The sequence below is a fragment of the Myxine glutinosa genome, chromosome 3, assembly GCF_964187855.1.
Source record: "Myxine glutinosa chromosome 3, kmMyxGlut1.1, whole genome shotgun sequence".
Lineage (NCBI taxonomy): Eukaryota > Metazoa > Chordata > Myxini > Myxiniformes > Myxinidae > Myxine > Myxine glutinosa.
Genome location: NC_136263.1, coordinates 148,246,624 through 148,258,870, shown reverse-complemented (window position 1 = coordinate 148,258,870; position 12,247 = coordinate 148,246,624). Strand labels below are relative to the sequence as shown.

Sequence of the window (12,247 nt, the reverse complement as noted above, 5' to 3'; positions counted from 1 at the left end):
GCTGGGGGGGGCGGGGGGGGAGGAGCGGTGGGGTGGGGAGGGCGGGGGGGGGGGGGTTGGGAGGGGGAAGGGAAGGGGGAAAATGGGTTGAGTAAACACATCAGCGAAGTGATGGGCAGACACAACTAGTATAACCTAAGGTGGCCTTCATCTCATCAATATCTTACAAACGAAGTCATGATGGACATTGAGGGTACATACCAGCACTAATGTGTTGTGCTTGGAGAAGTGCATCTCCAGGTTGTGTTCTTTGCAGTCGTTTCTTCACATTTCTCTCCTTTTCACAAATGATCCATATTGTCCTGTTCACCGGGTATCCGATCGGGCTTAAACTCCGAGGCGTTTAATCAAACAATGGCGGCTCTTCTTTACACGCGCGGGAGCGGAGGGTGACGAAGCTTACCTGCGCGGGCTCCACTGGAGCGTCCACGAACCACGATAATCAACAAGACCGACACGGAATTAAAATGCAACAAATAAACAGGTTTAATGCAAATTAATGCCAGGGTCAAGAAATGCGCAGTACTAAAATTCTAAATGAGACGTCTCCGCACGGACCCGTATACAATACAAGGGGAAAACGAAGGTGAAAAATAAAGGCGTTTGTGTGGTGCGCGTTTGCCTGCAATCCGCGGTCTCCTCAAGCGGTCCCCAACCCCGTCGGCCACCGTGCGGGTCCCTGGTCCGTGCGCGGGAAAACGGGCCTTGGCACGCAGTCCGTTCCCCGCCACTGCCGAACCGGAAGCTAACAGGCCCTCACTCCTTTCTTGACGTCCGCTCCACAAAGCACCGAGGTGAGACAGGAGAAAGATGTGTCCACCCAGAGTGTCCCAGCCACGAACCAAGAGTGTCAGAGTCCACGAGCTGCGAACGCCAATGTCAGGACCAAGAGAGAGGAAGAGAAGAGGAGCATGAACTGCGACTGACCGCAGTAAAACCCAAAGCCAAGAGAGGGAAAATGCGACTGCTTGCATGATCACCAAGAACCGAGAGAATGCGTCCGCTCGCACCAATCGCCTGGACCAAGAGACAGGAAAAGAAATGCGACTGCTCTCATTAATGTCAGGACCAAGAAGAAAGAAAATGGCGGGACCTGTTCTTTTTGTCCCTCGCTCTGGAACTTTCTCTGATGACGTCCGCGCGCTCCAATCGGTGAGTGCCATTGCATCGCTCCACGGCCACGACCAATCATCCCTCTCGGGGCGGGGCCTCACGGCCTTGTGATGACTCGGCCGGTGGCGTCAGTGGTGTTTGAATGCCCTGGTTCTGGTCACTTTATTTAGTGTTATTAATTTAGGTGTGGAGTGCATGGCTGGCGTTGCAGATGTCATAAGGAACAAGCGGAAAACAACAGAGGCAAACCACACACAGGGAATTAATTACCCCTATACCCTACCTAATTAACATCGCTCCACCCCTTGCCATGGACACAAACATATATTACCTTACCGGACACACGCAGCTGACTTATGTTACAAGAGTGTTCTACACGACATACGTAGCACACTAATCCTATACAATCCTGTCTGGCCCTAAAGTATTTCATTGGCACCCACCCACAAACATAACTATCTTTGGCAGGAACCGTCCGTGTCACCGATGGTGGTGCTAGTAGGATCTTTGACTGAGCATGTTGCGCAGGCATTTCAGAATTCATATAATTGTGATTTTGTTTGTGTTTGCACATTTCCAAGAGTAGGATGACTCCCGCACCTTTTTCATGAGCCTGAATACGCCCTTTTTCGGTATATCTTTGATAACACATTGGGTGAAACCCTATGTTGTTGAGTCTATTCAGAGAATCGTCAAACTCTATGCCAAAATATTTCCTTAGTTCGTTATAAACGCAGACCTGATGGTATTCGCCACCCAAATTCTTCCATTTCCAGGCACATTTTACGAATGTGTTCCCCCTCTTTGACGTGAACGGCAAAACTTCCTCACAAACTCTGGTTTTAAGGTGCAAAATAAACAGTAAATTTCCACCGGAAGTAAGTTCTGTCATTATCACTGTGCTACCATGACAGTCAGCTGGTAGAGATGCTCACATCCTGATTGGCTGCGATGAAGAATCGCTCCATGCAGGCAGTCATCTGCCACCGCCAGGCTGTGCACGCGAAAAAAATATATTGTGTTGCCTTTCCACGTCCAGCACATTGTTGCAACAATGCTCCATGGAGGACTTTTGATATGATTCAAGACATGACTCAAAGTTTTCGCATTCTCAAACCTTAGTACCCCTCTGCCCCACGGACTTGCCTGACTACTAAAGACATCTGCGTCTGAGTCTATCTTCTCTAGTCGAGTGGCTGCACTTCTCCAAAAACTGATGACATCTTTCTTTAAGTATTTGCCACTTGGTCCTTTTGGAGATACATACATGAGACATATTTGGATTGAATTGCAAAGTATGGTCTACAGTTAAAGAATCTTCTGGTTGCCAGCTGGATTACCAATAATATTTCGGTAGGTTATTCATTTGCAACCATTTATACAATTTCTGCTAGTTTGAGGTCTGCCTTTGGTAGCAATCACAGCACGGAGCCCGTCATTAACACTTTGTACTACATTTTAGTAGATATCAGTATTATGAAGTCACCATTCCACTTTTAAGGCTGTTCTGGCTTAATCTGTCAATAATTTTTGGTTCACGAGTTATCAAGTGACCACTATTCATCATGTGGGTGTGTGTGCGTCTGTCTGTCTGTGTGTCTGTGTCTGTCCGCAGCATAACTACCCGATGATATCATCCGATCTTGATGAAACTTGGGTGGGAGGTTCATATCATGATGTAGTTGTGTCCTGCCTAGAGTGGGCGTATTGCGCCCATTGTGGGCGGAGCCACACCCGAAAAATATGTCTTTTTAGGGGGTAATCGATTTCAAGCTACATCTTCTCCGAGGGGTTTGGTGGAATCTGACAGGGGTTTCGATATTTGGTTAGGCCAATGTCATGTGTCTAGCCCCACGGAGCTCGATTTTTCATTTATTATTATTTAAAAAAATTTATTTATTTATTTATTGATTTTCATTTCATTTTTCACCGAATTTTCGGTATTGTGTAGCTAACTAACCTCATAACTGATTATACATTATTTTCTATCTCATTTCAAGGTCAGTAACCTTCGTTTTGACATTTCCAGGCCATGCCTGTCCGGGCCTGTTTCGGTTATAGTCCGTCCTTTGTCATTGAATACCGCTCGCTCGTGAACCATCGTCGTCTCCTGACTTGTCTTTTCGACATTGGCATGATCTTGCATTTCCTAAGGACTTTATTCTTCATTGACCTAGGAAGGTCCAATGTGATGGAAATCTCAAAGTGGATATGGCACAAAGTAATGGGCTCAAGGGCCTCCTCTTGTTTCTAATTTTCCTTGTAAATCCTCGTATAACAGAGTGGTGTCATTGCCCAGTACTCCTTCAGCATTGTTCCAGTTCTAATGTGCCATTTTAAAAAATAATACTACCTTTCTTCCTCTTCTCCAACTCCCATACCCATTCTTCTTCACCAGTTTGTGATGAGCACAAGTATTTTGAAGATGGAAAGTTTCTCTATCGCTTCCGTCAGGATGACGGGACATTCCAGGTCGATAGCCGTGTGAACGCTTTCATGAGAGGACAGCGCCTCTTTGACAAGTAAATCCTTCCCTTTGAAACCGCATCCTTAAGGGATCAATCTGTTAACATTTACTACTTGTGTTCATTTTCTAAAAATGCATCCATGAATCATGAGTGGCTTTGATAAATTATGTGAATCGTAGAAATGAGGATTTCAGAAAGCATAATTTTTATGTAATGGATGTTGAGAAGCTACTGTTGCCAAATCCTAAGCGTACACATGAACAATTTGTACTTGATGATGCTTGTGTTTATATCCATAACTAGTTTTTTTATATTAAGTTCCAATTACTCATCTATTTTGATTATAGATTTGCATTTTGATTCGATTCATCTAGATTTTATTGCAACTTGTTTTGTGGAAGGATTTGATGTCCATATGGTTCCATGAGCATTTCACTTGGTTTAGAATTTGTACACAAATAATTACTTGTAAAATCCATCCAAAAGAAATATTAGAAAATGACTGATTGCCCTGTGTGACTGTAAGACTAGAACTAAATCAAGTATGCATTTTGCTCTCATGACTGAACAACGCATCTCCATATATATATTTTTTAGCTCAACTGGACTTTATACCGGTGGGCTTATGCGATCAAGCAGTGTCCGTAGGTGGGTGAGTGAGTGAGTGTGTGTGTCTGTAAACGCTTGTCATTATCGCTTCAACCAAACACACGATTTTGATGAAACTTGGCCACAAGCCGCATGTGCGATGCCTAATGAGGGTGTATTGACTGCATCAAAATGTGTCCTCATTGAGGGGCTGTACAGGTGGGGGGGTTGGGGGCGGGGGTGGTGGTTGAGCTCCGCTCCACCAAATTAGGTATTTGCCCTCTATTCCGAAACTACACACACGATGTTGATGAAACCTGGCCACAAGCTTCATATCTGATGCTTAACGAAGGTGTTTTCACCGCATTAAAATCTGTGCTCATTAGGTGGGTTTAGGGGGTGGGTGGGAGGTGTTTGACCCCATAAAATAAGTATGTGCTCTCTTCTCTGAAACTTCACACACAATTTCAATGAAACTTGATCACAACCTTCATCACCCATGCTGTACGAAAGTTTGTTCATGGCATTAAAAAATTTCGGGGTTTTAGGGGGTGTGTGGGGTGTTTGAGTGATTTGCTCCTAATCCAGGTGAGCTTCAGGACCTGTGGTCCTATTTCTATTTTCTCTTGTCGATTGGTAATTTGTAATTTCCTTCTCAATCGTGATGTGATAATACATGTGCAGATTAAATTGTGCTTGTTAATATTTGAACTACATTGCCGTCAGAATGATTAATTTGTTATATATTTTAAAATCCTCGTGTAGTATCGTACTACTTCCACCACCGAACCACCATCCGGGTGGACGGAGGTTGTTTTCAGCCCTGTCTGTCTTTATTTCACTATTTGTCTGTTTGTGAGAAGATTATCTCGAAAGGTTATGGACAGATTCGGACGAAACTTGGCGTACAGGTTGTGTGTGCGACAATGACGAAATGATTCGATTTTGGTTAATATCCGGTTCCAGATCTCGATGCAAGAGTATTTTTTTTTTTTCCCAAGTGATTCTTCACTATTGAGAGATGAGACAAAAACGATATGTGGCACGATATTTCAAAACATTTTGTGACTGATTTGAACAAAACTTTGTGTACATGCTGTGTGTGTGACGAGGATAAATTGATTCAATTTTGGAGGAGATCCAGAAAAAGCCTATCAGTGGGATCCAAAAGGAAAACTGTTCAGCCTGGCGGAGATATGCACTCTGCCAAGTGCCTCAACCTCTGCCAAGGCAAATATGGTGGAATTTTTGACCTCGCTCCCTCACCCCTCCCCTCCGAACATTTGAAACAACCTTTTATTAACACCCTCCACCTCCATCCCAGCCATCGCTCCTTCCCCCTCTCATCCACAAAAGACCCTCCACTCGGTGTATGTAATAAATTTATGACACCATAATCATATTTAGTGAATATAATGTCACTTCCCTCCTCTCCCCATTCCTCATGCACTTCCAGACACCATGTTCTCTCTGCTATCGTTACTGCATTTATATTCGCTTCCTATTTTTTTTCCCCTCAATTTGTATATACATATTTATACCCTCGACCCCATCCAAATCTCCACTCCTGCCTCTCCCCCTATATTCTCACGAGGCATTTGTCATACATTTTTGGCAAATGGCACCTTACTATAATATCACTGAACAGGAACTCTGCATTTGATTGTGGTTGAAGGCATTGATTACATAAAGGAGAAAACCAAACAAAAATCAAGTATGATGTACTTTAACACTAGGTCTGTGACAGGTGTTCTCATTGTTCTTTTCATTTGACTTTTAAAATAACTTAATTTAACCATATTCATTTTCAGCACAAACTTGCTTCATTTCATAACTTCCAAATGGCTTTATTCCAAAAACGGGATATTCACACCTTGAAAAAAACATCTGTAACAGTTGACGTTGGTGTTTTGATTTGATTTAAAGGAGGGTTGGTAGTGGGTAGGGTGGTGGGATGGGAGGATGGGGTGGGGTTTGAGTCGGGGTGGGGGGTTGGGGCAGTAGGAGAAATATATTTTAAATAGCCAGTTTTCGAACAAACAAAATAGGAGAAAAATATATTTTAAATAGCCAGTTTTGGACCTAAAATGGCGAAAAAATAGAAAATATATTTTAAATATCCAGTTTTGGCACAAACAAAATAGGAGAAAATATATTTTAAATAGCCAGTTTTGGAAGAAAAATAGGAAAATAATAGAAAATATATTTCAAATAGCCAGTTTTGAAACAAAAATAGGAAAAAATTAGAAAATATATTTTAAATAGCCAGTTTTGGAACAAAAGTAGGAAGAAAATATATTTTAAATAGCCAGTTTTGGAACAAAAATAGGAAAAAAAAATTGAAATATATTTTAAAAAGCCAGTTTTGGAACAAAAAACAGGAAAAACAGGAGAAATTTTTTTTTTGAAAAAGCCAGTTTTGGACCAAAAATGGGGAAAAAATAGAAAATATATTTTAAATATCCAGTTTTGGCACAAACAAAATAGGAGAAAGTATATTTTAAATAGCCAATTTTGGAACAAACAAAATAGAAGAAAAATACATTTTAAATAGCCAGTTTTGGAACAAACAAAATAGGAGAAAATATATTTTAAATAGCCAGTTTTGGAACAAACAAAATAGGAAAAAATGTATTTTAAATAGCCCGTTTTGGAAAAAAGAGTAGGAGAAAAATATGTTTTAATTAGCCAGTTTTGGAACAAACCAAATAGGAAAAAATAGAAAAATATATTTTAAATAGCCAGTTTTGGACCAAAAATGGGAAAAAAATATAAAATATATTTTAAATATCCAGTTTTGGCACAAACAAAATAGGAGAAAGTATATTTTAAATAGCCAGTTTTGGAACAAACAAAATTGGAGAAAATATATTGTTGCGGATCTCCCGAAGCCCGTCCCTGTGAGAGGGCAGCTCGCCCGTTATAAAGGGGGGATTAAACCCCTTTTTTCCCCCTGGGTCTTTGGGTCCACGAGGCCGAATCGCCACTTCCGGAGCAAACGTGAAAAAGGGTATCGGGTCAACGTCGCACGTACCTTTAACCCACGCTGCCACGAAAGCGGGGACCGAACCTCGCACAAGCCACACTTTAATCGAGTACGCCGAGCGGTATGCGTATCACGTGACTCGTGCCGTTACTTTTATGGAACCCGATTCGAGCGGTTCTATTCGTACCATGCAAAGCCAATTGATGGAAGGGACGAGAACGGTCAAATCAAAGGAATAACACAATTTATTATTATTTACAATGATCAAGATGAAGGAAAGGGGACACAGAGCAGAAGCTTTATCGATCTTAACTTATACCCAGACACAGGGCCCACTAACGCACACGGGGAGAAGAAGAGAAGAAGAGAAGAAATTCGCGCGCCAAGCGCGCTTTGCCGTCGGTCGCTCCGGGGCAGCTCGCCCGGCGTGGCTCTCTGATGTTCACGGCACGTATGCAGGCGAAGGCAGGCAGGAAGAGATCGCGCGTCTGTGGCCCGGCACGGGTCATCCTCTCGAGCGCGATTAATACAGCGCAGAGTGCAGGGCACGTGGCACGGGGAAAGTTCGTGTGCAATCTCGATCACCGCAATTCAATGCACTCGTTCTGCGGCGCGTTCTCGTACATGCTCAAGCTCAACTCAACTCCACTCACTCTCACAGGGAACTTGAACTCATCTCACAGGGAACTGTAACTCAGAACTTGAACTCACGATACTCTCCGGCTCTGAATGACGTGCACACGACTCTGACTCAGAACTCAACTGAGGTGGGGGGGCTTGGAGCAGGGTTTTATGGCTCCGCCCCGGCGTCTCACTCGAATGTTCCAAACCCACCTCTCATCGTCATGGTTAGCCATTCCCCTCGAGCCCTGATTGTCGCCTCGTGCTTACCGACCACTCTCTCCTGCAGCGCCTCCCTTCGGCCTCGCCAGACTTGTTCAGGCCTGCCACGTGGCATGCTATCGCCAAAAGAACTGCCCTACTCACGGGCCTTCTCAACGCAAAACTAAACACAGGAAAGGACTACGCTTACATTCACAAAGAAATAACTGAACTATCGAGAGGCTTCATGTTGTGGTGCGTCTACCTACGAGGGGGAATTATCCTTTATTCCAAAACCACAACACTACACCCCTCTCTCGCCAGACTCGTCCCGAGTCGAACCCACCAATGGAACAACCGGTAGAGCCTGACATGCAAAATTGACCTTACTTTTAAATGTGACACATTGGTGTGGTTTCCCCTAGCATTTACTCTGACCCGTGGGTGCGACAGTTTTAGCACTAGATATGTCCCTCCTATTGCGTTTTTTTTTGTTTTGTTTTTGTATACAGAGTCGAGGCTCATGAAAGAGCTAACATTTATCAAAGAAACAAATCAAACAAACAAGCAAACAAAGTATATAAAAAGGGGAGCGGTTGACAAGATGGGGAGAGAAGGGGAGGAAGCACACAAACACAACATTTGAGAGCAGGGACATCGGGAGATGTGTGGGAGGGAGAGGGACTGGGGGGAGGCAGGATAGGTATAAAACGCAAAGACACCAAGGACTTCCAGAAAAGAAGACAAAAGTCACCTCAAAAAAGTGTATTTGGGGTGAAATTAGCGGGGGTAGAAAAGATCAAGGTTTTGGATTGGGGAAGATAAGAGATGGTGGTGAACAGCCGTTTTAAAGACCTGGAGGGAGGAGTGGGATTGAAGAGAGTGAGGGAGTTTGTTCCAGAGGTGGGAGAAAAGAGGAATGAAGGAGTGAAGGTGAGCAGAGAGTCTTGATTTTGGCAGTTTAACCATAAGAGGGTTGCAGGCAGATCTTGTGCGACCTGTAGGAATATTTGGGGGACAGAGCACAGAGAGAGCTGGGGGAGCAAGGCCGGAGAGGAGTCGGTAGAAGACGGAAAGACCACCAAACCTGCCTGCGGTGATTAAGTGAAAGGCCCTCGGAGATAGCGTCATCGCGGGAGATAACAGGAGATACCTAACATACCTAACAGTGGGAGATACCTAACAGTTTCACGCCCACAACTACCCGAGTATTTCCGGAATTTCAAACTGAACACATAGCCGTTGGGCAGCATTCTTATATTTACAAGAACAGAACTTAACTTTATTTACAATTCTATGACCCAGGACCTGTTCTTTTTGGAAGAGAAGATTGGAGGGGAGAGAAAACACAACAAAACACACTCATAAATGGCACTTGCTGCTTGCTTCTTGCATTTTGCTTCTTGCTTCTTCCGTGTGCGTTTAACAAACCGGCTGGCCCCCTGACCGGCATACAGGCCATTTGAAGCATCGGGGCCAACTAACTTGCAGAACTTCTCGTCCCTAGCACACACTAATAAACAAAAATGCTTTTATTTGGCCAGCAGGGCCGTTCTCACGTGGTCCAACTGCATGGCATCAATGCCACTCAACAAGTGGTTCGAAGTTGCAAGATGATTTTGCAGCAAGATGCTGCACAGCAGAGGTGCAAGGCCACAATGCTTGTGGTCCGTAAGTGTAACAAGGTGCAGCAAAGTGGTTTGGCAGCAAAGTGCTGCACAGGTCGGCTGCACTGGTGCAGCAAGGGTGCAGCAAAATGACTGGCAGCAAGGTGCTGCACAGGTGGAACGGTGCAGAATAGATGCTGCACAGGTCGATGGTGCTGCACAGTTCAGCCTCCAAAATGGTCCTGGGGCGGGGGGGGGAGACAAGGCACAACAAGCAAGCGGAAAAGACGCAATGGCACACAGAAAAACAAGGTGGTGCGGCGCGAGGCACGTGGAAGAGCGAGCAGAGCAGGCTCGTCCCTAACCGTCTGTACCCCCCACCGTTGGCTACACTACCCTAGCCCCCCTTGTATTTACAATCCGTCACTACGTCTTGTCTCCCATATCCCCCTCTATACCAAATTCGTCTCCCAATCCCTCCCAGGAAGGAAGGGATGGAACAAACACAGTCACCTCACGTCATGATGCGTCTTACTACTCAATCAGTTTACAGAGCCTTGGTGTGGAGCTCGTCCTCCTCGGTGAATGGCTGTGGATGGTGCGAAGGGATTTCTTTCATCCTAACTACACTACTGACATTTACTTTTGAACTACCCGGGGTCATACCCTGTCAATCGGCCTCTTTAAACTATGTGGTTCTAAGAACCCGAATTCCCATTGCCCACACTATGGTGTCATCTTGAATTTGGGTCATCACCGCAATTCAATGCACTCGTTCTGCGGCGCGTTCTCGTGTGTGCTCAAGCTCAACTCAACTCCACTCACTGTCACAGGGAACTTGAACTCGTCTCACAGGGAACTGTAACTCAGAACTTGAACTCACGATACTCTCCGGCTCTGACTGATGTGCACACGACTGACTCAGAACTCAACTGAGGTGGGGGGGGGGGCTCGGAGCAGGGTTTTATGGCTCCGCCCCGGCGTCTCACTCGAATGTTCCAAACCCACCTCTCATCGTCGTGGTTAGCCACTCCCATCGAGCCCTGATTGGCGGCTCGTGCTTACCGACCACTCCCTCCTGCAGCACCTCCCTTCGGCCTCGCCAGACATGTTCAGGCCTGCCACGTGGCATGCTTTCGCCAAAAGAACCGTCCTACTCACAGGCCTGCTCAACGCAAAACTAAACACAGGAAAGGACTACGCTTACATTCATTAAGAAATAACAGAACTATCGCGAGGCTTCATGTTGTGGTGCATTTACCTACGAGGGGGAATTATCCTTTATTCCAAAACCACAACAATATTTTAAATATCCAGTTTTGGAACAAACAAAATAGGAGAAAATATATTTTAAATAGCCAGTTTTGGAACAAACAAAATAGGAGGAAATATATTTTCCTGGAGGTAACGTGGCCAACCTAACCTAGGATCATGCCCTCATTACATACTGATCTTATCTTATTTAGTCAGGTGCCTCGAGCAAACTACAAGTACACAGCGGCTAATGTGTCGAGCCAATCAATTGGGGAAGAATGTCCTGGCTAACTCCAGTGCGGACTATGCTAAACCAATGGAGGAAAAGCCATCACAGGCGATTGGAAGAACATGTGTAAGGGGTGGGGTTTTTTTTACAAGGGGGCAAGGAAAGTTATATGATGCATTTATACAATCAGGGTTTATTCACAAGGTACACGGAGGCAGGGAAAATATATTTATTCATGTGGTACAACATAAGACACCAATGGGTAAATTTGCGTGGTGCGGCAATGTACAAAGCAAAAAGAGACTGCAAATTTTACCCATCGAATAATACCCCTCATGCAATCTTTCCGAATCAAACATAACATTGGCGCCAAATCAGACTCGCACCCGAAGGGAAGGTAGAGAGGTTCAAAAAGATAGAGCAGGGTGAGGCTGGTACATCTTGGCTCACCATGTGAGGACTGATGAGTCTGTCTCTTCCCTGCGTTGGGGGAAAGGTAATGGGGAGTAATACTTATTATGCTCTCTTTGACTGAACGTGGCTTTCCTGGTTTGAACTGATCATCCGGCCCGCTCTGGCGTTCCTCTCCTGCCCCTCTTCCGTTCCTCTCATGGGTCGAACACCGCCGGTTGGCACCTCCGTCCTGGCTCGTGCTGTGGTGTCTGTGTCCTATCCTGTGGAATCCTGTCTTCTGTTCCCTGAACTCAACTGTACTGTTTGAACTTGAACCATGAACTGTGTAAACTTGGGCCTCTGTTAACGTCGTGGTTACGCTCTTGAAAACACGACATTCTGTGAAACAAAATTAAATGGATTAATTTATCTCGAATTAATGTAAATAGTGGGGGTTAGGTCCCTTCACCCCCATTAAATGCATCATATTGTTGAGGTTTTGAGATTGTACATATGACATCATTAAAGGTTAAAGGTTCGCCCCCCATAGTTAGTCCACAAGCAACACGTAGGCCCATTAGAATTAGTTATGTCATAGTATGTGTAAGAGTAGGCCATTTCCCTAGTGACATCTGCGTTGTGTAAAGAATTAAGCTTCGGTCCCTTTCATTTTACGGCCACCATTCAATTGCATCATGGGCAAACTCGATCCCGTGCCCCCATTTGGCATCCCTCAATTTGTTACGCTTTGGCTGTCAGCAGCATTAGCTGCCTTTTGCTCGCTCGA

General features: G+C 44.7%; 1 protein-coding gene across 2 annotated transcripts in view; it reads left to right on the top strand.

Moving 5' to 3' along the window:
• The window catches only part of DEPTOR (DEP domain containing MTOR interacting protein), a 149,855-nt gene that overhangs the window by 61,079 nt on the left and 76,529 nt on the right, over positions 1 to 12,247 (top strand). For both annotated transcript variants that reach the window (XM_068109955.2, XM_078774670.1), the window contains one exon: positions 3,512 to 3,635. In XM_068109955.2, coding sequence (XP_067966056.1) covers positions 3,512 to 3,635 — 124 coding nt within the window. The remainder of the gene's footprint in view (positions 1 to 3,511; positions 3,636 to 12,247) is intronic.